The 27813-nt window shown below is 54.6% G+C and overlaps 1 protein-coding gene across 3 annotated transcripts; it reads right to left on the bottom strand.

The window, feature by feature from the left end:
- Positions 1-734: 734 nt before the first annotated feature.
- On the bottom strand, positions 735-26474 carry Fignl2 (fidgetin like 2). 3 transcript variants are annotated; one of them, XM_040753781.1, is made up of 2 exons: positions 26275-26474; positions 735-2868 (listed from the first exon to the last, which is right to left on the bottom strand). In XM_040753781.1, exon 2 carries the CDS (start codon positions 2855-2857, stop codon positions 893-895), a length of 1965 nt encoding a protein of 654 aa, XP_040609715.1. In that variant the 5' UTR covers positions 2858-2868; positions 26275-26474; the 3' UTR covers positions 735-892. The 3 variants fall into 3 exon arrangements, with proteins under 3 accessions (XP_040609715.1, XP_040609718.1, XP_040609717.1); XM_040753784.1 differs by lacking the exon at positions 26275-26474 and adding an exon at positions 4378-9185; XM_040753783.1 differs by lacking the exon at positions 26275-26474 and adding an exon at positions 6931-9185.
- Between the last annotated feature and the right edge of the window lie 1339 nt (positions 26475-27813).

Genomic DNA, 27813 nt, shown 5'->3' with positions numbered 1-27813 from the left:
TGGTGTTCCTCATCAGCCCCAAGTCTCTCTGCTCTGGGAAAATCTGCTCCCCTGGGGTGGGGCTGGGGGTAACAGGAGAGCAGGCAAAGTCTAACATTCTTTCTGAGGTCAGTTTCTTCCTGAGTTGTCAAAATAAAACGAAAAACAGCAAATCCTACACATCTCACAAAAATAAGAGGCCTAAAATATTAAGTAACCTACATTTCTGGGACTTCCCCTCAAAAACGAACAAAACAAAACAAACCCTTCTTTGGGTGTTTTTCCCCCTGGTTCCCACCCCGAAGACCCAGGATTTCAGGTGGGTGGTGTATGAGGGGTTGTGAGGCTCCCTACCCGACCCCAGCCTCTGGGCCGAAGTGACTCTGCCAAGAGACACCGCAGTGTGGTGAGCAGTGGGAGGGAGGAGAGGCCAGGGTCCAGGACACAGAGCTAGCTACACACAGAGGAGCACAAAGGGTGGTACGGGGGGGGGCAGTGGGAGGAGCCAAAAAGAACAGGGACAGTACGAGGATGGTCAGTGACAAAGGAGAAAACTAAGCCAACACTACAGATAAGGTGGAAAAGGAGGGGGAGGGAAAGGAGTGAGCCGCTCAGAGGGCAAGGAGACAGACAAAAGGATTGTGGAGAGAGGACTGGAGTTCCCTAGGCCCTGGTGCCAGCTCATGTCGGGTGTGCCCGGTCTGCCCAGCGGAGATGACCGACGTCCCATCCACAATAAATAGGAGAAACCTGAGTACACGGTGCATATATGGCATCGATCTGCCTGGCAGAAGCATTTTCCTTCCCATGAAAAACAAATCGACCGGCAGAGCGCCCCTCTTCCACCCCACATTCATTACTCTTTGGGCCAAGGACATCGCCTCAGGCGGAGGTGGCCTTCCCCACGCCACCCTCAGTGTCCGGAGCCATACATTTTGTCCCACTCCACTAGCGAGTCCAGCTCCGTGGGGGAGGCCCGGGGGCCCACCTTGGCTAGAGCAGCCTCCACATCTTTGTAGGAAAGGGGCCTCTGCAGTCCAGAGAGGCCCGCCTCGGCCGCTGCCTGCTGGCACAGCTGCCCCAGTTCGCCGCCCGAGAAGCCCTGGGTGCCCTGCACCAGGGCGGCCAGCTCCCGCTCGCTCATCGCACAGCCCTGCTGAGCCAGCGCCCTCTGCAGGATCTGCCCGCGCGCCGCACCGTCGGGCAGAGCCACATACAAGCGCAGCGCGAAGCGCCGGCGAGTGGCCTCGTCCAGGGCCGCGGGCCTCGAGGTGGTACCCACCACCAGCACGCCGTCGGTGCGCGCACTGCAGCCGCCGTCCAGACAGGCCAACAGCGGCGCCCTCAGCGACGCCCCGTCGTCCCGCGCCGGCGGCAGCAGCGCGTCCAGCTCGCTGATGAGCAGCACCGCGGGCGGGCGGCAGCGCGCAGCAGCGAAGGCCGCTTGCAGGAGGCGCGCGCCCTCGACGGTCCCAGAAGCAGCCAGACCGGCCCCGCGCAGGCGCAGCAGCGTGGCGCCCAGCTGGGTGGCGAGGCAGCGGGCCAGCAGCGCTTTGCCGGAGCCGCGGGGCCCAAAGAGCAGCAGGGTCCGCGGAGGGCGAGCGCTTCCAGGACAGGCGGGCGACCTCAGCAGGGGCCACAGCAGCTCCTCCTCAAGCGCCGCCTTGAGCGCGCCCTGGCCGGCCACGTCTGCCCACTGCACCGGGGGTCCGCAGTCCACCAGCTTGCTGGTCACCAGTTCCAGGGTTCCCGGGTCCACACCCTTGGGAGGCTCGCCCGACGGCGCCGTGAATCCTCCACGGGTGGCGGGGACCCGCTCGGGAGGGAACTTGTCAAAGGGCTCGAGTTGCGGGCCATAGACGGGGGAGCCCAGGACCTTGAGAGCACCTCCGCCGCCACCGTACTTGCCTGTCCCCTCCTCCGTAGCTCCGGGGGGCTTCGCGCGGAACCCGTTGCCCCGACACTCGGCGTCGTCCGCGGCGGGGTAGTTGGCGCTGTCGGCCGCGGGAGCCTTGGCTGGCTCGTAAGCGTACTTGCGGTAGCGCGCCTCCGCGCCCTCGTCCACCGCCTTGCGCTTCAACGACACGCCCTCGGTGGCAGCGGCCGTGGCGGCGGCGGGGAAGCCGTAGGGCGCGGGCCGGGGTGGCGCAGGGGCGGGCAGGGGCGTGGGCGCCGCCAGGCCAGATGGCAGGTAGGTCGCGGCGGGCGCGGCGGGAGGCGGGAGCGCCCCGTAGCCGGGCTGCGCTGCGTAGCCGGCCGCCGGGTAGTTGTAGAGCGGCGCCGAGGGCCCGTAGCCGGGCGGCGGCGCGGGCTGCAGGAGCGCGGCCGGAGGCGGCGGGGCCAGAGCGGCGCTCGTCTGCGCGCAGTAGCCGGGCGCCAGGTACCCGCCCCCGTAGCCCGTTGCGTACTCGGTGGCCGCCGACGGGCCCCCGCACGCATTGCCGGTGTACAGCGGCTCAGCCAGGTTCCCTGCTACCACCGGGGAGCCGCCGAGGCCCGCGGACCCACCCCCGCCGGCTGGCTTGGCTCCCGGGAGACCTTCGTGGAGCGAGGCCAAGGGGTAAGGTGGCTCCGGAGTGGGCCAGGGCTCCGGGTCCCCTTTGGCACCGTTGAGGAAGGCAGCGTCACTGTAGCTGGCCAGGCCGGGGCGCTCGTAGGGCGAGTCCAGGACTCCAGAGTACTTTTCAGCGTAGCGCTTGAGGAGGTTGGAGGCAGTGAGGGCGGAGATGTCATCGTGTGCCCAAGCGTAGTGGCAGCGCTGGCGGCCCCCTGGAGGCATCTCCAATTTGTGGGCCGGTGATGGGGTCGTGGAAGAGACGTCCAGATGCTGCTCTGGCCACTGGTTGAGGGGCTGGGCGTGTTCTGGTGTCCAGTGCATCTTCGACAGAGCTGCAGGCAAGAAGAGCGGTGACTGGTCAGCCCCTGCAGTGCCTCTGGGGACCCACTCGCGGTCCCCACACTTAGATGACAAGCTACCCTCCCACCCTTGGGACCTAGAATTAGTTTTTTTTTTTAAATAGTTTCCTTGGCACAAAGAAGAACCCAGAAATGCCATGGTTAGCCCTAACTGCACACATCAGGCTATAGTTATTCTCACCACACCAGCTGTACCCCTCTAAGGAGCAAAGGTCATTATTGGGGGAAGGGTCAGGCTGGGGGAAGAGCTAAACCATATGAGGCTCGTGGGTGACAGATATCTGCTGCTCACCCACTATGTGCTGGCCACTGCAGGGGTGTCAGGGTTTGTAAAGATAGAGAGGCAGGCCCAGAGCGCCTGGCTAGGAGGTAGACATTCCAAGATGCTCTGTTCACCTTGTGCTCCGGTGTGTGATCCTGCCCATCGACCCTGGAAACCACAGTTCCTAACCCAGCAACACTTATTTCCCTGCCTTTGATTTCTTTGCACCTCTGCCTAAAGAAGCTAGAAGCCTGCCAACTGCTGTTTGTAATAGTTACAGAGTCTGGGCAGGTACTCCTTCCTGCTCCATCCAAAGTGAGCCGTTCACCTCACAAACATTATTTGGGATGGGCAGATAGTTTGTTGAGGTACATGGGGTAGCATGCTGGTCACATTAGTGCATCCCAGGGCCAGTAAGTACTGCCCGGCATGCTCAGGAACCTGGGTTCTATCACCAGCACTGGAGGGGTTAAAAAAAGTGGACCCTAATTTGTCCTGAGCTTCCCCGTCCCCAAATAAAAAGGGAGGTATGATCAGACTCACTTTGCAAAGCACTGGTTCTCAAAAGGAACAAGTATTCCTGGTGTGGATAGGTCACAGAGCAGATCTATGAGATATCTCAGTGTCTCTGTACCATTAACAGCAAACAAAGAGGCCCAAGGCTGGCCCCTAAACTGTCCTCTGGGACCCATCAAGGCATGAGTCCTGAAGTGGTGAGAGATTCAGGGCCTGAGGAACAGTACTGTCTTGGCATGTGGCTCCAATAAGCCAGCCTGACTGACGAATAAAATTTCAAAGACTAAATGAGCCCATGGCACACCCAGACCCAAGTTCTGTGGTGATTATTTCTCAAGTTAGCCGTTTCTTCCTTCCGCAAACTTTGTATTGGAGTGTGTGTTTGTGGGTTGTGTGTATGTATGTGCTTGTGGTGTGTGTGTGTGTGTGTGTGTGTGTGTGTTGCTGCACAAGGGACTGAACCCAAGGCCCCTGCAGGCCAGGTAAACACTACAGAGCACTGCTTCTAGCTTCTCTGCAAAAACTGTATTGAGCAATGCTATGTGCTTTACGAGGCATGGGCTAGATTAAAGGGTGGCTAGGATGGCTCAGCCAGCCGGAGAAGTCAAGTAAATAGCATCTTTGGTGACCTAAGAAAACAGAGGAACATGCCTGGAGCCCTGGGGCTCAGAAGAACATGGCTCTCCTAGCTGAGAAGGACTCACCAAAGAGCTAGGGTCTTTATGGCATCTCGAACAGTTACAGGGAGCAGTGCACTCCGGATGACAGGAACAGTACATTCAGGGCTAGCAGGACAGACACAGTTATGCACACCTGCAGTCCTTGCACTCAGACAAACCCCTAGAGTTTAACACCAGCTTTAGCAGCACAAAGTCGAGCAAACCACGGCCGGTCACTTTACTGCCACCTGCTGGAGACATGTCACAGCCTACAGAGTTACACCAGGCTCTTGTACAGTGCACACCTACAAAACTACACACTCTGAGCCTATAGTATAGAGAGGACCGGGAAATACGGATTCTGGAGTGACGGGGTGTGTGTGCAGAGGGCTGTGCAGTTCTGCACAGACATCCATACTGGCAGTGACTGGTCATTCTCACTGCTTTTGTGGCTGTGACTTGACTCATAGCAAAAAACAGTCGTAGAAAATGAAATGACCCCATTTTCACTTTTACCTACATCTCTATCAATCAACCTTGTGCCCAAAAGGCCTGCAGGTCCACCTAGAAAAGGCATGCGCTATGCACTAGCACTTAAGAGGAGGGTGATAGTTCTGGGAGTGCCAGCAGCCCGAAGGAAGAACAAACAGAGGTGAGGGAAACGGGTTCAGATTCCCAGCTCCTGCTAAGGGGTTTTCAAAGATGAGAGCCATTATCAGGCGACAAAGGGGCAGTTTCCTGGGATATCAAGTCACAATTTATCCAACGATGGGGTCACAGGAAGTGGCATCATTTACACAAATGCAAATGTCATTTTACTACATCAAACCCAGGGTCCACCCCAATTTACTATCACCTGTGCTCTGGCTCCTTGATCATCAATACAGAACAAAGTTGTGACCCTGGAGACTGTGTCCCCTTGAGTACACTAACCCTGCAGAAGGAGAAGGGCGCAATAAGGCCCAGGCCTGAACTTGTCTCTATGAGTTTCCTTCTCCCTTGCCAGGCAATCTTTTTATTTTATTTTATTTTATTTATTTATTTATTTATTGGTTTTATGAGACAGGGTTTCTCTGTATTGTTTGGGAGGCTATCGGTCCAGCCCAGCCTTGAACTCACAGAGATCCGCTTGCCTCTGCCTCCCGAGTGCTGGGATTAAGGGTGTGGTCCACCACTGCCCGATTGCCAGGCAATCTTAAGCCTTCACCAGGTACCCCTGGGAATCATTCATCAGATTATGGGCCCAGGAGTCCATTTCCACTTTGACTTGTCTTCTGAGCCTGATTCTCACTCTTTTCTGAAAAAGTCAGCCCTCTTTATAGGGGACCTGATGTCTGGCATGCCACCCCATACTACTTAATCACTGCCTTATCTCCTCAGACACTTTAGATCACAGTCTTTCCATTTTAGCCAGGAAAGGGGAAAAATAAAGCCACCTTTACCTGCATCTGTATACACCTTGTGGGCCAAAAACCTGATAGCCCACCCACCTCAGCTGTAGATCCCCATCTTGACCCAACACAGGATCTAGTCTAACCCCTTCAGTCCAACCCAACTGTTGCATACCACCTCCTCCCCACCGTGAGTGTAACTCATCCATCACATCTCCAAAATGACCTCCCTTGACCCTGAGTCCCCACTAGCTGCCAGCCTGGCTCTGCGCCTCTTCTTTTGGTAACTTGTGTACGTGTGGTGACCATGATCTGCCCCATGTCCTTTAGGTGTGGCAAGGAGCCACGCCTCTGGCAACTTCTGCTAAGCTGAGTTCTGGAACACGGCATTTCCCTCAAGCCTAGGGAGGGGAAAGACCTGATCTGAAAGATCTGATCTGAATCTGAATCTCAGTGCCTAAGGCCTGGGCCCAAACAAAAAGGGGAGGGAGGCCAGGCTCCACAATCTGCTTTCAGGTTTAAAATGGTAGCAGAAAGGATCCTGGAGGCACACCAGACTGCAAGAGTATGTACAGCTTTAGGTCTATGTGCCCTTGAGAGTGTGGGTCCCCAGCAAGAGTTGGGCTGTATACACACCGAAGAATGGTCCCAGCTGCTTCCTCACAGACCAGGCCACACCAGCCTGGCCTTCGGTGGATGGAGATCACTAACTCTCTCCTCCCTACCAGCCCTTAATACTCCCACACAGTCAACCTTCCCCCTCCCTCCCAACTCACTCTATCCCATAAGCTCTGGGTCAGCAGAGTCAGGGGTGAGGAACTCCAGGACTTGGGCAAGAGTGGAGCCCTGAATCAGGGGGACCTGCTTCACAGACACCTTCAGACACTTACAGGGGACCCTGAGCAGACTACCCAACCTCATGGAACCTCATTTTCTCCAGGTTAAAGGACATAATAATAAGAGGATTAAGGATGTAAAATGATGTATGCAAAGCAGTAAAAACTATAAGTCCCAAGTAGTCCCCTTCTCTGACTCAGTGGCTGAACAGGTCACTTGACTGAGGGCTGGGGCAAGGAGCTGGCTAGAAGACTCCTTCCAGCAGGACAGGACAAGACGGTCCTCATGCCATTTCATAGACCCCTGCTCTGTGCTTCCCCTGTGTTGTTGCTCCAACCTACAGGAGACGGAGATGCAGAGAGAGCCCTACCTCTCCAAGATCACACAGCTGCTCCACAACGGATAGGAGTCAAAACTCTGGCCCTTGACATCTTCCTGCAGTGCCTGTCTCCAAGCCCTTTTGTCCTTCAGCCTGAGGAGGGAGTCATAGCCCAAGAAAATGGCTTCAGTATTTTTCTGTAGACATAGTTGTTTCCCAGAACTGTGGATTTGGTCTTTAGACCTCATGGGGAATTTGTATCCTCCTAGTCAAGCAGCCCCAAAAAGGCTGTCCCTTCCCCTGTGTATACACAGTCACACAACTGCTCGTGGACCAGAGCTAACCGACAGTCCCTTGGCTGGGTTTTGTGGCTTGCCCTAGTGGCAGCCGGGACTCTGGGTAAAGTGCCCTCTTGTCATACACGGGGATATGGCAATCAGAGGTTACAGAGCTACTGAAATAAGAATAAAGTTCCTCCTACAACCCCACTCCTCATTTCCAGGAAGTTCAGGATTGCAAAGAAGTGATTCAGCCCTCACGACCAGCCTTAGACCCGCACTGCCTCCCTGCCGCACAGCGCCCCACGGTCCTGTCCCGGTGCCCCAGGCCTGGCCCAAGCTTTGACAGCTTAACCAGCAGACCCCACGCTGTCACTGTGTAGCCACCAGCCAGCTGCTCGACTCTCTATGCTTTACACACTGTCAGTAACTATTGGCGCCATGGGAGGAGCCCAAACATTTCACTAAAATCCTAAAGGGCTGCTTTAGAAATTAAGTGGCACGATTTAGACAGAGTTGTACGGACACAGTGTCAGCACCTCTCTCCATTCTCCATAAGCCCCTTCAGACCTCAGAAATCCAATGGCTCCAGATTCCATTACCCTGGGGGTGGGGTATAGTACAGAAGGGGCGTCTGGACCCCACTCAGCTCAGCTGTAGTGGAGGAGGGCTGATGCCCCCTTCTGGGCAAGCCTCCTCCAGCTCCATTATCTCAGCCTGGGACAAAAGGCCTCAGTGGAGAATCCCATTGTGGGGCCTCCGTATGGAGAGCTCGTTAATCTATTCATCCAGGCTCCCACAGGCCTTTTGTCATAGGCTTTTTGTCTACTGCTTACAACTCAGGTCCCAGGGGGCCTGCAGTCCCTGGCAGAGCCTGAACAGGCTTCACTACTCTGGACCCTGCCCCTGATGCCAACCCCCAGCTATTGAAAAAGGAGAGATGTGGCATGGGGACCTGGCAGACTGGGCAGACTGCCCCTGTCCTTGCAATTACCACACAGAAGCCTCTCTCCCAGTTCCAGGACAGAGAAAAGGACAGGGGGTCCTTCTGCTCTGGGTGGGGGGGGTGCTCTGGGGCCTGACACAGAACCTAGTATAGGTGGGGCTCAGTGCATGTCTAGGAATTAGCAGAAGCTTCCAGAAAAATGACCGTGGTCCACATTTACTAAATATACTGTCTTATAACCTTCCAACACTTTCAAAGTGCCACCAACCATGTGCCAGCTAATAGACAGGCGGGATTGGGTCAAACTGTGACCCAAGTTTACAGCCTCGATCAGCTAACTGAGTGTAGTCAGGAAGAAAGGGAGAGGGAAGGCGGAAGAAGGAATGGGGAAGAATCAGCCAAAAACATACATTTGAGTTAGGAGGAATGGGCAAGGGCTGTGTACATCCCGATGACCCCGATGACTACAGCTAACACAGCACTGTATACTTGAAAACTGCCAAAAGAACTAAATGTTCTCACCACAAATAACCATGTGAAGTGACATACAGAACTAGTGTAATTTAGCCTTATAACAGTATATTCATCAAAAACATTCAAATTTTTGTTGTCAATTAAAAATTAAGTTAAAAATCGCTATTTTCTTTGTTTTTTATTTGGTTTTTGGTTTTGTTTTTGCTTGGTTTTTTGTTTGGTTTTGAGACAGAGTTTCTCGGTAGCTTTGGAGCCTGAACTGGAACTCATAAAGATCCCCCAGTTTCCTAAGTGCTAGGACTACTGCCTGACACAAATCACTACTATTCTTAAAGCTCTGATAACTGTTGGGGTTTTTTTTTGTTTGTTTGTTTGGTTGGTTGGTTGGTTTTTTGTTTTGTTTTGTTTTATGCTAATGGAACTCACAGGGATATGGCTGACAGAGTTTTTTGTTTTGTTTCATTTTTAATGTGTATTGGTGTTTCTCCTGTATGTAGGTCTTTGCACCAAAGTGCAAAGAGGTGCCCAGAGAGGCTAGAAGAGGGTGTTGTATCCCATGAGACTGGAGGTACAGACAGTTGTGAGCTGCTATATGGGTGCTGGGGATTGAACTCAGGTCCTCTGGAAGAGCAGTATTCTTAAGTGCTGACCCATCTCTCCAGCCTATTGATAAGGGTTTTTAAAAGATTTTTTTAATGTATATATGTGTATGTCTTTCTTTGTGGGGCTATGTACATATGAGTGCAAGTACCAGCAGATGCCAGAAGAGGGAGCTAGACTTACAGGCCACCCAACATGGATGCTAGGAACCTGTTACAAAGTATTATTTTAACTAGGCAAAGATGTATTACATTTGCTTATGCTACATTTGTTTGATTATGAAAAGATGTGTTTCATCTGTTTCACCTTACCTGACTAAGGCACCTGATTGGTCTAATAAAGAGCTGAATGGTCAATAGTTAGGCAGAGAAAGGATAGGGGAGGCTGGCGGGCAGAGAGAATAAATAGGAGAACTCTAGGACTGAGAGGAAGAGAGAACGAGGACGGCACCGGGGCAAGAAGTCAGGCAACCACTGACAGACAGACATAAGAAGCAGTGAAAATACAAGGTAAGAAGAGTAAAACCCCCTGGGGCAAAAGGTAGATGAAGAGAAATGGGTTAATTTCAGCTAAGAGCTATCCAGAAAAGAGCTAAGCAAAGGTCAAGCATTCAAAACTAGTAAGTCTCCCTGTCATGATTTGTGAGCTGGTTGGTAGCCCAAGGAAAACCTTGGTACAGGAACCAGTCTTGGGTCCTCCGTAACAGCAGTATATGCTCTTAACCACTGAGTCATCTCTCCAGTCCTGCCCGGCTGATTTTTTGTTTGAATAGCAAAGAAAGGGATGGGGTGGGGGAGGGAGAAAAAGATTTATCTCGAATTCCAGAGACAGCCAAGGCTATCTGGAGCTGTGGCCATCACCCAAAATGAGTCTGCGGAGATCGGAGCCTTGGCATAGACTCCAGGCCCAAGATAAGAAGGGACACAAGCAGTGTCCACGCCAGTCTCTCGCTTACTACCATTCCATCTGTGTAAGCAGACGTCTGCAGAGGCTAGAACAATACCACCGGGTGTGGTCGGCCCTACAAAGGGGATCTCTTCCCTCTGCACCCACCATGGCAAGATTCATGATCCAACTAAGGAGCAGCGTTCTGAGGGAGCAGGGGCCACCCTCCCCACCGTCCCTGCTTTTACCCCTGGCCCAGAGTAAAGATCGCGGAGCTGCAGAAGGGGGTGAGGCAGCGGGGCACAGAAACAAGCACTGGGCTGGCAGGCATAAATGGGGAAATACGGAAGGTCCAGGCCCAAAAGCTCTTTTATGGGCTGATTCTCCACTCGCCTCTATCCAAGTTGCTTATCCTTTGTTAACTGTCTGTGAAGAACACAGGTCTCTCTGCTGAGGGGCACCGGCCTAACAAAAGAATGCAAGCCACCATCCCTCCCAAAAGATAGAAAAATCAGCCTAGCTCATTCAGAACCACAGACGGGCTTTTGGCTCATTTAGTACCTTACGCCTGCCATGTCCTCTCTGCTCACCAAATCTTTCAGGTCCATCAGGGTCCGTGGGGGTCCTGTCTCTTCCATGCATCCTTCCCATGCCCTCCATCGCTAACCCCTTACCTCCTTGAGGAGGCTGATAAAGTCTTCATGGCCACAAGAACAGGGGGAGGATAGCCTGATGAGTTGTGTGTGGGCTTCCTCTTGGTCTGACTCCCCCTCTTTACACTCAGTGTCACTGTCCCAGATTCCCTCCTCTCCTGCAGGGCCAATCTCCCCCTCTCCGCTATGTCCTCCTCATCAGCCCACAACATGCTGTGTTTTTTTTCCCACTGCTGGGGGCAAAGCCCACAATAGGCTCTGCTCTCCCTCTGACCGGACCCTCTGCCTGCTTTTTAAAACTTTTCCCGGAACCAACAGTTTGAAAGTTGCCCAGATTAGTATTTCTGATTCCTCTCCTCTAGTTTCATCTTCAACCTGGTCGAGCTCTGTGTTCAGGCCCAGCACTCCACATCTGGCTCTGCTGACCTAGGTACTAGACCAGCAGACTCTCTGACTCCACCTCTCTCTGCCTCTCCAGCTGCGCTCCACACCATTAACCAGCCTCCACACACTCACAGGCCTGGGCTCTGACTTCTCTCTCCATGAGGGTCTGTGGATGATCACAGCCAAGCTAAATAAATAAAATAATGTTTTTAAATGACCATCACTTGTGTGTAGATGTTACCTAGGCAGGGTCCTGCAGTCTTGGTTTCTTAGCTGTACTCCACTATGGCTGGCACATGTTGCCTCCAGTCCAATGGTTAACTGCCACAATGAGCACATCTTAAAGCTGAGCATGGCAGCACACGCCTGCATAATCTCAGCACTTGGAACCTGGAGGCAGGAGATTCAGGAGTTCCTCAGCTAAATAAGGAGTTTGAAGCCAACCTGCACGAAACTTTGCCTCAAAATGCCAAGACAAAAAAGCTTGTCCCCAAATCAAACTCTGGCTCCCACCCTACACTATCCTCCACACACTCCCGTCTACTCCACGGCGGAGAGGGCAGCTTTCTCCCTTCAGACTGCTCAGGCAGATGCCACCTATCATCATTCTCTTCACACTGCAGACCAACAAATCCATTGTCCCTGACTTCAAAATGTGTACAGATGAAACCCATCCCAGCACTCCCTTAGACATCTTCCCCTCACCCCAGTCACTGCACTGATGCCCACCCTGTTCTCTGCTAGCCAAAGAGATGCTCTGAAACATGTCTGATTGCGTCATTCTTCCATCAAAAGCTTTTTTCTTCTTTGGGGTGCGTGCGTGCGCTCAGGTGCACGCAGTGTGTGTGTGTGGTGTGTGCAGTGTGCAGTGTGTAGTGTGTGTGCAGTGTGTATGCGTAGTGTGTGCTGTGTGCACGCAGTGTGTGCGCGCGTGTGTGCAGTGTGTGTGTGTGCATGTTTGTGTGTATGTGTGTGTGTGTTGTGTAGGTCAGAGGTTGATGCTGAGTGTCTTCCTCAATTGCTCTCCACCTTTTTGAGACAACATCTCTTACTGATAAACCTAAAACTGGTTGACTTGGCTAAGCTAGTTGGTCAATGAGCTCCAGGAATCCACCATCTGTCTCCGCCATGCTGACCAATGAGCTGCAGGAATCCATCTGTCTCCACCTCCCCTTGCTGGGATTACTCACTTACACTAATGCACCTGATTTTTGTGGGGAATGGAATTTAGGTCCTCACAATTGCAAGACTGAGCCATTGCCCCAGTTCTTTGACCCATAAGTGTTGATGGCTCCCACTCCTCTTAGATTAAAAGCTGGAATTCTTAGGCCTGACCAGTCCTAACAGATCTGTTTCCATAAGTCCTGCCTGTCACTCCCTCACCTGTTGGTCCTCCTATCCAAGGACACTCATTCTCCCTGCAATTGTATTGGGAGCACCCTCACAACTCAGCTATCACCTCATTTCACACACTGTCCCCTCATCCTGATGTTCTTGCCAGCCTCGTCCTATAGGAGCTATCTTCTACTTTGTCCTCTGTGGCACCACTAAGAAGCCCCATGAGAGCAGGGGCTTTGTGGTCCTCCCTGTTCACTCGCAAGCAGCTAAGACAGTGCCTGGCATACCGTAAGTTCTTGATAGGTTTTAGGATGGGAGGATGGGAAGATGGATGGATGGATGGATGGATGGATGGATGGATGGATGGATAGATGGGGGTCGGACAAAGAGGCCCAAAATTACCTCTGTCTCCATATAAGGAAATGGGAGTGTCTCACTAAGATGGTAGGATGGCAAGAGAAGCCAGAGATGGATGGCGAGGGCATTGTGTCTCTGAGAACACCAGAGGAAAGGGCTCAGCACCCATCCCAGGCCCCTGGGACCCATCCAGCCTCCTCTCTCATGTCTTCTGCTCCCCTCCCACAGACCTCCAGGAGAAGACAAAGGGGGCAATGGAATTCCCATCAAAGGCCATGGACACATGGTAAAGAGATCAGGGCCCTTGGGACCCTGCTTCCTGGAGGTAGTGAGGCCTCCCCGCCAGCCTGGCTCCTCTCCAGGGTGGGGGTGTGGGGGGTACTGCCCCTGGCCTCCTCATATGTCAAATGCCAAACAGCAGGGGGTCAGCCAGAGCAAAGCTGGCCAAGTGGCCCCCATCTGGGCCTTGTGTGCACACACACGAGCTGGGGGAGGGGACAGCGAAGAATCCCTGTCTGTGTCCTCGGTCAGGGCCACAGCCAAGCTGTGACCATCTGTTGTCCTGTTGAGAGGCCAGGTCAGGGGCTGGCACCCTTGAGGAGTAAGCCTTCCACTTTTTCTGGGCCAGCAGGATTTGAAAACTCTTAGTTAATATCGGTCTCCCTTCTCAGTGCTCACCAGCAGAGGCTCTCATCTCACATGGAGGAGAGGAACAGGGATTCTCCCAATGTTATAATAGCCGTTAAAAGTCGAGTGAGACTCAACCCATGCTTCTGCCCTGCTCCAGCATCATCCTTGCTCAGGAGAGTCCAGGACTAGGCTCCAAGGCCCAGCCACCTGCCCATGCCCTGGCTGCCTCTCTACTCCAATCTAATTTCATCCTGCCCCCTCCTCCAGGAAGCCTCCTCAGGCTGGCATCCCCATTGGAGTCCCTACAGTCTCTCACATCTAGAGTTTTCAGTCACCAGTTACCACTGTGTCTGTTTGACCCATGCAGGGTCACTGGAAGGCAGCTCAGGCCCACACAGGCAGCCACAGAGAACGCATACAGCATTTCCATGTGGGGCAAGTTGCAGGAGCATGGGGTGACAGGAAGGGTCCTCCCGCCTTGCCACCCAGCCAGGACGAGGCAAGGATGTCACCTGCTCCCAAACACTTCACTTAAAGCCCACCGCTTCTGATCCCACACTGTCCAAAAACAGTCACCAGCCACAGGGAACTATTTACATTTAAATCCATTAAAACATAATAAAATTAAAATGTAGTCCCACAACAGCACTGGCTACATTCCAAACACTCAACAGTCATGTGTGGGGTCAGCTCTGTATAAGACATCACTATGGCAAGTTCTGGATGGAGTCCCTCTCATCCCCACCAGGGCTCTGCTCTGTAGCCTGAGCTTTGTCAGGGACCATGGTGACAGGCAGCTCCCCAGGTTCCTGTGGCCTTCCTCAGGACACAGGCTGCCCCTTCCACCTCCCTGTGATTTTACAGCCTCTCTGGACTGCAGCTTCCCTGAGATGGCCTCAGCCTCACTGGGGTAACCCCTCCCCCAGCCTGTCTGGTTTGCCCAAGGAGAGGAGGGGCAGGCCGAAGAGCAGGACACAAGGTAGGACAGGGCAGTTTGTCATCTGGCCCTCGGGCTGGCTGTGCTTCCCTCCCCCATCAGCTCCTAAGCACCCCTCCCCCACCCTGCCCACCATCCTCATCCTCATCCTCATCCAATCCCAAGGACAGATGGGGGCCGGCAAAGGGGGAGAAATGTGACCACAGTGAAAGCACTGTCAAATGACAACAGAGTCTGGGGGTCACAGCTGTGTCCCCTGAGGCCTGGACAGTCCATGCCCAGCCTTGCTGTCTGGCCATGCTTGGACTGAAGTGAATCTCTTCCAGGGGAGTGATTGGGTGGGGGGGAAGCAATGGAGAATCTTGTGGGGGGGATTATCCCAACAGATGCAACCCAGTCCCCCCACTTAACAGACACACACACACACACACACACACACACACACACACTAGCCCCCCCCAGGTGGAGATGTAAAGACAGACAGGTGGGCTCCCTCATCAGCTGGACCAGGTAAGGGAAGACTTGTTCTGAGTTTAATCCTTGTTCCAGGCTAGCTGAAGATCCTTTGTCTCTGTCCAGTGGTCTGAGCAGAGTAGACATCCCCCAACCCCCTCACATGCAGGAGCATGCATGCACACACACACACACACACACACACACACACACACACACACACACAGCTGCTTCCACAAACCCCCTTTGACCAATCACAGCTCTGACGAGTAAGTCCCACTGTCCAGCAGCCCTCAGGGAATGTATTAGCACATTTGAACCGCTCTGGCCTCCACTGACAAAGCCTGGGGCCTCGGGAAGAGCCACAGCAGGAGGGCGGGGCCTTTGGGGAGCTCGACTCCCCCTCCCATTCTACATTCTGGGGCTCAGAGGAATTTGGGGGCCTCCGCTCCAACCCTAAATAAGCAATCCATAAAATTCCAATTTACACACTCACTGATCAAACAGCCTGTCCACAACCCCAGGAGGCCAGGGTGACTCCCGGACCCCCCTCCCCACACTCTGAGGAGCCTGAAGCTGGACACAGGACAGGACGAAAGGCTGCCGGGGAGACGGGGAGACGGAGAGGACGACATTGATCCAACGCAGCCCTACCCCAAGCTCAGGAACCTGCCAGTGCCTCTTGTGATCTGGCTGCCTTTGAGGATACCTCTGCTAGGCCCCCGGCAACCTCTGTCCACCTCAGTGAATCACAGCTCTTTTCTCTGAGGCTGCCCTGAGGCTGCCAGGCCTGGCTTAATCACTTTTGCAGCTCAAAGGGCCTCTCTCTCCTGCCCCCCTCTCCCAGCTCTCCACCCAGCTCTCTGATGAGCATCTCCAGGTACTGTCCCTGCTGAGGAATGTCCTAAGCCCTACCCTCCCACCACCCATCTTCCTGCCAGGACAGGGCTGTCAGGGCTATAAGCCATCTATAAGCCATCTCCCTATGGAAGCCAAGGAGAAGGAACCAGACTAGTTAGGACCCCCGTGTCTCCCCCAAAGAAAGCACAAATCATTCTGCCTTAAGCCCATGTTTTTGAGTAAGAGAAGTCATCCTGGTTAATCAGCATTCTCTTTTAAACATAGCATTGCCAGTTCAGACTCTAGGTGACCTCAGTGGGGCTCACCAGAGCTGACCTGTGTTTGCCTCTTGCCTGCTGGAGATGGGTTACAGGAATAGGCACAAGTGTCCCCTGGATCAAGAAGAGTGAGTCCTGAGCTAGGGACAATTTGGGGGGCAGTGTAGCCCATCCTACCACACTGCTGTTCGCCACAGTGGCAGTCAGCCAGGAATCACTCCTGGGTCCTGAGGAAGGCGCACAAAGGGATAAGTATAACCCAGTGTGGTTCTCAATGGCTAAAAGAACCTGCGTCCCATCCCCATCCCATCCAAAGGACAGAGGGAGGCCATTGCACACCCTCTGGGAGCCACCATAGGAGGGGGTTTGTGGTATAAGCATTCTACAGCAGCACACCTCCTCTTTCCCCTCCTCCTCTCTTTTCCCTCCTCCGCTGTTCCCAGAGTCCTTACGCAGTACAGTTGAGACCCACCACGGACCTGAGAGAGCAGGAGTGACCAGGGGCTAGGGATCTAAGGCCATTCTAGGAAGCCCAGAGGATGGTTGTGGGGGAGGGGTCACAGCATTCTCCCTTCCCACAGTGTATCGGTTGCAGAGAGTGAACACAGGCCATGGAGTCAGCCTATGGGATGAATGACACATGTCTGGATCTCTGATTGTCTCTCCTCTGCAGGGAGGGCAGAATGCTCGTAGGCCCCACACACTTTCAAGGCATGTTGCTGGCAGCTGAGACTGAGCAGGCAGGGCAGGGCAGGGCAGGTTTGAACCAGCACCTCGGAGGCCTGGAAGAGTCCTAGAGAGGGAGTGCTTTCCTAGACAAAAATGAAAACAAAAACAAACAAACAACAAAACATGCACACACAAACCAAACAAACAAAACCCCCAGCAGGTTTGAGGGGTGACTCTACGGAGAAAAGCCAACTTTTCGGCTGGGTACTGGGACAGCACAGTCTACAGCCCTCACCCATCTTTGGACCTGAGAATACAGGCTCCCAGGTTACCATAGCCGGCCCCTGCCCCTCTAGCCTGTGTCCTGAGACCTCTGTCCATTGGGAACCCCAGGGTTCTCATAATGTCCCTTCTGTCACTGTGCAACTGCCCAGGCAAGATGGACTGCTTGTGTTTCAGATCCCTCCTGAGAGTCCAGTGACCAGATCAAACCATCCCACTGCTCCTGAGCCAAGAACCCAGGTAGGAAACTGTAGGGCCTGCCAGGGTGTCCAGAGGCCTTGGATTCCACATGATGCAGGAAACACTCCACTTTCCCCACTTTCCCCCTCCAGAGTCCTCCTGTTCACCTAAGACTGTCACTACTCGGAAGCCACAGCCCCTATGGCCAGTCACCCAGTTCCACTGACATTCTCTGAGACAGTCGACCACAGTTGGCCCCACGTCTGAAACCTCTGCCTCTGTTCTCCAGTCCTTCTTCTGCATGGCTATCAGAGAGGTCCCCCAGTCCCAAGCACAAAGCCAATTCTAACAAGCAATAGACAGAATCCCTTCTAAAAGCCCTGGTCAGATCAATCCAGCCTCAGACTTGTCACTGTCACCTCTCCAGCCACAGGAGTCTGTTCTCTTGAACCATCTGAGCTCACTCTGCCAGGCTGTCTGTCTAGGCCCTCTGCCCCAACACCTTCCCAAGGTCCGCCCTGGGGAACTCCCAAGCTGCTATTCCACTTGACTCTGAGGCCATCCCTGACTCCCGGCTTCACTGTCTCACCTTTCTGATGCTTACTGACAGCCGCTGTCACTCCTCAAACTGAGTTCCCCTCCCTGCTCAATACTCAGTGTACGTGAATCTCCCTAGAGCAAGCTGTCTAGCCAAGCACCCCAAGCTGCTCTCCCCCACGCCCACCCTTTATCCTTTCCCCGCCTTGACACCTCCCAGATACAAATGGTTTGTGTGGGGGGCAGGACACTGAGGCCTTCCAGCAGGGGGCTAGTCCATACTGCTCCATAATAGTAACTACTGTTTTAACAAGGCCTTCTGGAACCCCAGCTTCAAACAACGGCCCAGCAGCAGCATTTCATAAAAAAGAAGTGTGCACTCCACTGAACCATACCTTCAGCTTCTGTAACTACTTTCTGGAGATAATTTTGTTTTTGTTTTTGTTTTTTGTTTTTTTTCAGGTACTCAAGGCCCCATAGCTGAACCCTGTGCTGTCAGACCTCAAATCAGCACCAGGCTGTGGGGACTCAATACCTGTGGGGCTGACACAGGTGGTAGGAAAGGGGGCCTTCACTGGCTGCTGTCGAGCGGGGGAGGGGGTGTCATTGCTCTCTGGCAGAGCCTGCCTCCTGGTGAGTATGCCCCTAAGGATCACCTTCCTTAGGGACTTGGCACTGGATGGATAGGAGACAAGGAACTGTCAGGGCTCTTGGCCAGATTTAAGCCATAGACCCTTTTGGCAGCTGGGAAGTCTAATCCGTACTCAAAAACACTTTTCATTGTACAAATAAAATTGTATTTGTAGCACTGGAAAACTGACATATATATATGAACTTCTCAGAGGTCCTGGGACATAAGCTTTGGGCCAGGAACCTGGAGTTTCCTCCAAGACTCCATGTTCCCCTCCATTCAGCCAGACCTAGGATCTGGATGCCTTGAGTTGGTGTAGGAGGACATGAGGCCTCCAAAAGGTTTAAAATCTGGTTGATCCCTTTTCCCTGGCCTCAGATGTGCACGGTGGTGAATGAGAGACACGCCCCCACAGTGCCTGCCTGACCAAAGGTGAGGAAACAGGCCCAGGCAGCCCACCTCCAAATCCCCAGGCAGATAGCCCTCCCAGCCTCTCCCCAGCCCTGGGGTGCTGAACTGAGTCACTCAGCTATGCAGCCTGGCCGGTCCACCTGGGTGTTGAGTGGGGAGAGCTGTCCTCAAGGGGGTGGCTCCCACAGCTGCAGGGCCACAGGGACAGAGACGGCAGGAGAAATTGGGAGAGGATGCTAAGCAAAGGCTGAGTAGCCACTGACAACCCTTTGCTTGCCCCGGCAGAGTTCTCAACACGTTACCCACTTCATATATGATATGCCTGATATTTAGTCTTCACAAGAGTCCAAGAGTGGCATTCCTATGTGACAGATAAGGAAACTAAGGCACAGTTCCCTTGTGTAAGTCCCCAAGGTAGAACAGGGCTGCCATTCGATTTAACAGCTAAGAAGACTATCACTTGATTCCTCGGTGCTATTTGGCCTCCCTCACCATTAGGAAGCCTCCCCCCAGATTACGATAAAGCCCAGAGCTCAGCACTGTTCCTGTGCCCATGTCTGAGGAGCTCTGGCCTCAATGTTAACTCCAGGTGGTAGTTAGTCACTGTCACACTCAGTGGGAAGTGACCACCATTCCCCCCACTCTGAAAACAAACAGCAGAAATTCCATGGGGGGTTTCTGGCTTCACGAAAGGTGAAGCTGAGAGTTCTACTGGAAATGCTATGCTCCCCACCAACAGGGACATTGGACATCAATGCTGGGGCTCTCCCCTCCTCTGGGGTGCTCCCTGCAGTTCCCACAGGGGTGGGTACCTGCTGGACAATCAGCGTATCCCAAGCGGAACTCCTAGGCTCCCGCACCACCCCCCAACCCACTGACAAAGTGCCATCTTTCTCAGTGAGGGGCTGAGGACCCAAAATCCAGGCCCGAAGACTGTGTAACTGCAAGGAAACAAGAGACAGAAGAGAGCCACCCCCAAAGGACACGTCTGCCTGGGAAGAAGCTCTTCTAGAGAAAGGGCCTGGTGCTCTAAGTCTGGGGCTCCTTGCTAAAACTCATGCTGAAGCTGGGTGTGACGGCCCAATGTCACTTGGGAAACTCAGGTGAGAGGATTGCTGGAAACTTGAGGTGAGCCCCAGGCCAGCCTACGTTACGTGGTAAGACCCTGTCTTTTAAAAAGCTGTTAAATAAAAAAAGCAGGAAACAGACAAGAGACCCTCAGCCTTTAAAGGGGTGGCTGGACCATGAAGGATCTGCTCTCATGAGTGGATCATGCCGGGCCAGGTCGTGAATTAACAGTGGAGTGTCCACCCCTAGCACGTATAAGGTCCCCGGTTCACTCCCCAGCACTGCTTCCCACCCACAAGGAGTGGGATCTGAGCACGGTGGTTCACGCCTTTAATCCTAGCATTCATGACAGAGGCAGGCAGATCTCTGTGAGTTCAAGGCCAGCCAGGGCTACATAGTAAGACAGGGTCTTCCTCTTCTTTTCTCTTCTTCTTTCCTAAGGATTGGGTAACAGCATCACCAGGATGGACAGTTATCTCTGGCCAGCTCTTTCTGCCTGTGCCTTGCACACATGTGCCCATCCACAGTATAAACGTCCTTGCCAGAAGCCTGCCCTACACTCTTGAATGTCTCAGCCACAGGAATTTCAAATAAACGCCCATGCATGGTAAGTCCCCTAGCTTCTGGTAATTCTGAAGAGTAAAACCATCTCTGAATCACTGTGTCTCTACAGAGTGAGGTGGAAGAGGCGGTTTCTCCTGGTGGTCAGAGGGCTCCGTGTCCCCAGCAGACACCAGCCTGCAGACTGAGAGGGGATAGAGCCATAGGATGCGGGGGTGGGGTGGTGACCACTGGGGTTTTTGGGGGCTTCCCCCTTATGACCTCAGGGAACAAACACCTCCCCAGACTCTTAAGCATCCAAGGGTCAAAAGAGAACTCAGCGCTTCAGGGAGACAGGCCTGCAAAGTGACCCTTGTCCTAGTTGCCTGCTGATTCCCACTGACACAGCCTCCCCAGGAAAAGCCCCTTCCCAGAATTCCTGTTACGGTAGCTGGCCTTCCTCACAGCCTCTCCCCAAACACCCTGTACAGCTCTGTGTGGCCACACCTGTCCTTTTGCCTCTTTGCTGGTCCCTGAAGGTGACACCACATATTTTTTAAATGGGTATTGGATGAATGGCTACCGGATCTCCAAGGGTTAGTGACCACGGGGTCTGGTACACACACCCTCCCTCAGCATGAGGCTTTGTTAGGACAGCCTCCAGGGGCTAGCCAGATGGCTCAGTGGGTAAGGGTACTTGCTGCCAGGCCTGACAGTCTGAGTTTGATCCTAGAACTCCCACAGTGGGAAGAGAACCAACTCCCCTAAGTTGTCTCCTGACTTCCACACATTTGCAGAATGACATACACACAATCAACAAATAAATAACAAAGGTAAAGAAGTTTTTGAGGGAGACTGATCCTGACTCCAGGCATGAATGCCCAGTTGGTAGGGGAGAAATGTCAGGGACCTTGGCTGGCATTCTTTGGAACATGGCTGAGACACACCCAGGACATTGCAGTGCTGGGTCACCACAGAAGGTAGGGATCCAAACAGGGGTCAAACAATGGAATGTAGTTTCTTCCCTGTGTCAATGACTAATCTTGTCACTAGTCTTAGGGTGCCAGGTACTGAATGGGACAAAAGAAGGCAGGATTCTGTCTCTGCAGTTCCTTCAGGAAGCTATGCTGGCTCCCTGCCTGTATCTCCTGAGCCCTGTTCTCTATCCTGATGCTGCCTAGGAGGGACTTTCAGAGTTGGTGTGGGCAAGCCTTGTGGGGCCAGAGCCTTCACTCATGCATCTTCTTACTCCTGCCCCGGGAGGTGGCTCTCTGAAGTGCCTGGGCTCTAAGTCACTGAGTAGGTCACTAGAGATGGGCATATAGTGCATAGACAAAGAGGCAAACTGAAACCAGGGCACACATCAACACTGTGGGGCTCTTTCTTATCTCCAGTTCTAAAATAAAGATCCTGAGACTAAGAGGCAGACTTTCCCAGGCTAACACAAGCAGGGACACTAGTTCGAGGCTTGTCCTTAGAGTGGGGTCCAGGACTAGTGACATAAACTGGGGTTGGGGTGTGGGGACAGAGCTCCCTAACCTAACATGTGCAAGGCCCCAAGTTTAAGCTACAGTACTGTAATAAATCAATTAATAAAATGAAACAAGATTGGACTTGGGCTCAGCTTTTCATCATGAACTCCTGCCCACCTACAGTTAGCAGCTAAATTTTAAAACCGTCACAGTTAGGAACTGGAGGGCAGCATGGTGCCAACTGCATTCTTGCAGGGTCTTGGTGTGGCCAGCCAGACAGACATCGCCTTAACTGTAATCACAGGCCTCATGGACTGAGCCATTCAAGACTAGAGCTCTGCCCCCTTGCTGTGGCCACAATGACAATCACCATTCCCTGCTCACTTCCCCAGGGGAACCGACCACTTCCTGAGTGCTACAGAAGGTTCCCACAGTTGCCCTGGTCCTCAGGAGGCACTCTGAGAAGTTAGCTTTCTCTGCCCCTTGTTCCTGGAGACAAGCGGACCCTGAAGCAATAAAAGCCTTCCATCAGCCTCTTTCCAAGCCACACAGAGACGAAAGCAGTGTGAATCCTCCAACCTGAAAGCTGTATCAGCAGTTCCTCATGAGGTGCTTGCTATGGTTCATGCCAGTAACAGAGCCGTGAGGTGAGTACCCAGCAAGGGTGCCAGGAGACCTAGGCTGCAAGCCAGAGCCTGGGCTCAGAATCTCAGAGAGGCTGGACTGGAGGAGGGCTTCAGGGGCCCAAGGGTCCTCCTTAAAGGAGAAGGCAAATATGGTGGTGTTGGTTAATGACAACGACTTTACCGGGGACACCTTCATTAACCTCCCTGTAAATCAAAAGTTAGAGACCCACAGTTTGCTGCACCCCCAAAGCCCACCTACCCAGTGGCCAAGAATCTAACCCAGGACCCTTAAAATCTAACCAAAAGTTCTACTACTGAGCTAAATTCCAGCCTAGAGACCCCCAGAAGAGATCATCTTAAAGGCCCCTACCACCTCTATTTAGACTTCCCTTTCACGTTTTTAAGCATAAGCTCCACTCAGCCCACTCAGCCATTCTGCAACTCAGGCTAAATCAGCTGTGGCTCCAGGAAACACCATTAGATTTCTTGGTTTTTTGTTTGTTTGTTTACTTATTTGTTCTGGGTGTGGGTGGTTACCAAACATACATTGTACCATATCCAGCCCTTTTTTGTTGATGGTGGTGATGGTTTTGAAACAAGGTCTCACTCTGTGGCCCAGGATGATATGTAACTCACTATGTAACCCAGGCTAGCTTTGAATTCCCTCTCCTCTTTGGTGCTATGATTTAGAGGTGTGAGCCCTCACATTCAGGTTTACTCTAGTCCCATTTCTTGATTCCTTGCAGGGAAAGCCCTGGAATTCAGGGTCACATTGAAGACCCTCTAGCTCCCAGAAGACAGCAGGGTTGATCAGGACTAGGACTTTGGGTGGATGAGGTTCACCCCGCCTCTGACTTCTGTCCACTGGCAGGCAAGGGCTCTCAAGGCAACAGACCAAAGGTGTGCCAGGCCTTGGTCCTTGGTCACCTTCCAGGATGCAGCCCTGAGACTTTCCTGAGCCAGGCTTCAGTGTAGAGCCTGGTTTCCATTAAGTAAGGTGATGAAGTCACTGAGTGCCAAGGCAAGAAGAGGCAAAATTCAGCTAGAGGGGTCAGGGAGGGAGAGGGCAGCCAACCAACCTGTCCTCTGACCTCCTCCAAGACCAGTAGTGGGGGGAGGGAAGGCAGGGCTCCTTGGGTCCTAGGGCTGCATCAGTAAGAACTAGTGGTGGGAGAGGGGGAGGCCAGCCAGATAATAAGCAATTGTTAATGTGATCCATATGGACCCTGACTGGCTTCTCTGTTTAACAGGATGATAATGGCGGAGAAAGAATGCTGGTCTGTGGGGAAGGAAAGGGGCAAAGTCCTCCCCAGACTTGGGGGGTGGAGAGGGTCACCAAGGAGGAGGAGGGGAGAAGGGGAGGAAGAAAGGAGGAGCTGAGCCACCTAGGGGTACCACCACCCAGGAGGATCAGACTCCAGGTTTTGCAGACCACCTGGTTAAAATCGTCACAAAACTCCTTTTCCTCACCTAACTGAAATTTATGGGCACCCAAATGGTACAAAGTATGCCGGTGGGGCAGGGGCCATACGTGTATATGCTGACCTCCTGGAGGCAAAACCTGGTTTGGACCCAGTCACGAAATAAGGGAGGCACAGGTGCAGGGCAAGGAGATTGTGGAGGGAGGGAGGGGCTGGGGACTCTGGGGAGGCTACAGAGGGGGATATGTGGCATCCTAGCTGGGCCTTGAAGAATGAGAAGGTTGTGGCAAGACCAGGACAATGGAGAAAGCATTTGGCTGAAGGAACAGCAGGAGCAGAGGCAGAGAGGCGTGAAATTGCGTGGAGAGCCTGAGATTCAGCAATAAAGCCAGGCAGGGGAGGGGAGGGGAGGGGCTCTTGATCCATAAAAAGCTGTGGCCATGGATGACCAGGAGGGAGGCAGGAATGGACTCTGGAACACCACACTGGTGCCTGGGTTCCTTTCTCTTGCCTCCCTTTCCCCTGCCTTCATCTGAGCTGTGTACTGGAATTGTCTAGCTAGGTGATCCTCAATCTGGCCACTCACTGTTTTCACCAAAGCCAAAGAATATGCAGAACCTTGAAGACCCACCACATCATCCCTGTGTCTCCCTTTCTTCCTCCTAGGGAGGTTGAGAAGTCTTGAGGACTGGGCCTTCAAGGAACAACTCCAATCGCGCATTACTACTAAGTTCCCTTTGGCCCCAGAGGAGCTTTCCCCCAGAAGACAGTACAGCAAGGGCGTGTGGGTCGCTTCTGGATGGTGCAGGCACCAATGGAATCAAGGGCAATGAGGGTCGCTTCTGGCTGCTCTGCACACCAATGGAATCAAGTGGAAATAAATGAAATGGTGTTAAATATGGGTAAAGGGGATTTACGAGGCCTGTCACACAATCCTCCGGGGCCTTCCAAGCAAGACCCTCCCCTTTCTTCGGGCGACTGGAGAAAGTCCCGCCCCGCCCCCTGCCCGCAGCTTGGGAAGGCCGAATACCCGCTCTCAAACCCTAGGGCGCTGCAGCTCGGCACCCCCTCGTTGCCCATTACGACTGTCCGGGGGGGGGGGGGAGGGAACCTAAAGCCCAACAGAGAACGGCGTTCAAACCCAACTTAGAGGTTCTGGGGGACCGGAGGTTCCGGAAGGATGCTCAGGGGTTTTGGATGGGACTGGAAGGGTTCGCAAATTCCCCATGCAGTCAGAGGCCTATGGACCGAAGCATCTCCGGACCCACTTCAAATATAGGGTGACCCCGGGGAAGGTGTCAAACCCCGGGAGCCGAGAAGCTCCCAGACTGTAAACCCAGAACGGGGATGGGAGCAGATCCCCCATTCCTAGCTGCGGGGCTGAGAGCCGGAGCCCGCTCTGCCTCTACTGCCCGTGCGGACAACACAAACATTCTTCCGTCCTCTATTCTCCTCCAAATTAGGTATCCATGGAGACTGGGCCGGCAGCCTGACAGCCCCACGGCCTAATCCTGATTTAGTGACCGTCCCTTTAACAGCCCACCCACCCGCCCACCCACCCCTGCACTCCGGGCAGCCGCGGGGCGCAGGCTCCAGGCTGCTCTCGCTCTCCCCGGCGTAGAACGCTCACAGGCCCTGGGCCATCGGGAACCACTGGACCAGAAAGGTCCGGGAGGGAGCCAACATCTATTAAGCTCTTACTGTGTGCCCAACGATCTAAGGGTCTGGAAATGGGAATCTCTGCGTAGACCAGAAGAGGGCTCTAGGAGTGGGGAAGTTTAAGGGGCTCTGGCTAGAGCTGGGAACTCCGGGGGGCTCCGGGTAACCAATGGCCCACGAGTGAAAGTAAGCGCAGCTTCGTGCAACACCCCAACTCAGAGCTGGGACTGCTGTCCCGGGCTGAGGAGAAACGAAGGGCGTGTGCGTTAGGGGCGCAGGGACCGAAATGGCCTCAGTCTCCTGTCACTGCCCCGTCACGATGCTGGGGAATCTCCAGGCCAGTAACCCAGCCCCCACCCCCTCCCGCACACACAGGGGCCGCTGGACAAAGACCTGACGGAATGGGAGGGGCCTGCGGGCCGGCCCTCGGGCTCCGGCCGCCGGATCCTTCTGGGACCCGAACCCGCAAATCCTGGCTCCCTCTCCCGAAGCCCGCAGACTCCCCAGAGCCCGCCGCTCGCTACCATCACCGCCTGGGCTCCAGATCGGGCAGCGAAGCGGATGCCCGTCTGCGGCCGGGCGGCGATCCCATCTCTGGTCACCCCCTTCCTCCCGGGAAATGACCCTGGGCTCCTACGCACCCGCTCGGGTCTCTCCCGGCCTTGCCCTCCGACCTCCGCCTAGTTAGGCCCTCTGCTCCCCAGCCCCCGCCCTCCCCGGGCCTCGCACGGCCCCGTGCCCGCGGACAAAGCTCGGGACATCGGACCGCACAGTCGCCACCCCCCCTGACCCCCAGCCGGCCCGCGCTCCCCCGCGCCTGCCCCCGCCCGGGCCTGCGACGCGTACCTCGGCATCCCGGCCGGGTCCTAGGTGAGTGTGCGCGGCCTGGGGGGGCGTCCGGCCCAGGGACCGGGGCGGGAGCGCGGGCCGGGGGCGACGGGCCAGGGCTGGGGGTCAGCGGCGCTCACCATCCTGGGGCCGCTGCTGCTGCGGCTGCTGCGGCCGCCGCGGCCGGGAGCGGGACTGGGCAGTGGGGGTGGCTGGACAAGGGGCGGCCCAGGCTCCCCCCCGCAGGCAGGACCCCCACCCCTCCTCCCCTCTCCCGCCCCCAGCGCCCTCCCTCCGGGCCCGCGCCCCGCCCCTCCCAGCGCCCCGCCCCCGCCCCAGCTCGCCCGGCCCCTCGGAGCTGCCTCGCCGCCCCGCCTCCCCCTCCCCGGGCTCGAAAATAAATTAGCCACCCGGGGGAAAAAGAGCAAATGACCCTTGGTGTGAGAGTGTCCTTGCACCACTCTCAGGCCGCTCGCCCGCTCCCGCCTCCCCTGCCGTCGGAGCGGGAATTGCGCCGGGGGTGGAGGCCCGGCCCTGAGGCGGGGAGGCCGGACAGGCGCGGAGGCCAGGGTTGAGCTCCAGGCTGCCGAGAGTGGCCGCTGGCTGTGAGCCGCTTCCTGGGTCGAAGGGCAAAGGGGAAGGCAGCCGGTCGGGCCCGCCCCGTCCGCTGGCTGGCCAAGACCATTTCTTCCAGGACGCCTGTGGACTCTCGTCTGCGCCCCGGACTCGGGTGCACAGAGCACCTACAGCGTGCGGGATGCCCAGGGCAGGACAGACAGCCAGAGGAGGGCACTGTCTCTGCACAGGTGCCACGGAACGAGTGGGGTGGAGAGTGTACAGGAGACCGAGCCCTGGATTGACGAGCGGGCTCAGGGGTGAGACGTATAAAAAGTCAGTCATTCTGGAGAGCTCCCCCAAGGAGATAACGGTCACCCCTGGGCCCACAGGCGCGGACTGAAGGAGCCCCAGTCACTACTGGTGACCAGTGGCATTTGTACTGAGGTATATGCCCCCGGGAATTGTCCCAAGCGTTGGCATTTCAGAGCTGGCATCCGTGGTGGTTAAGACCAAGACTCCCTCGGCTCTAGGAAGCCGTGAGCACAAGCGCTGCACTTTTGGTGGAGGTTCTGGAGGAGCCCAGAGTGGCCAGAGGATCTGTGACAATGATTTCCCACCCGTGAGTAGTGCTTCAGGGCTCTGCCTATCTTCTGAGGCTTCCTTTTCCTTCCGGGTGGCTGGTCAGCAAGAGCCAGGACAGGATTCACCCTGGAGGGACTTCCTCTAACTTGCTAAACAGGCCCCTGGTCTCTGAGTCGCAGAACTCTAAACAATATCCATTCTCTTCACCAGTGACCATGCCTCTGGATACTCTGGCATCCCACAGACCCAGGCAGCTCTGTAGATGCCAGGGAAGGGGAAGGTACAAGCTGCCAAACGTCCTCCCCGCCTTTTTTTTTCATAGCCTAAATATGGAAATAAGACCAACATTCAACAAAGTTCTGAAACTCGTAAGACCAGGGGCTTTTCCAGCCCCGGAATTTTTCTGCTTGTACCCCA

Source organism: Mesocricetus auratus, unplaced genomic scaffold (genome assembly GCF_017639785.1).
Source record: "Mesocricetus auratus isolate SY011 unplaced genomic scaffold, BCM_Maur_2.0 Super-Scaffold_100010, whole genome shotgun sequence".
NCBI classification, from domain to species: domain Eukaryota; kingdom Metazoa; phylum Chordata; class Mammalia; order Rodentia; family Cricetidae; genus Mesocricetus; species Mesocricetus auratus.
Note: the sequence above shows the minus strand (reverse complement) of the source record. Positions and strands in the feature narration are given on the sequence as shown.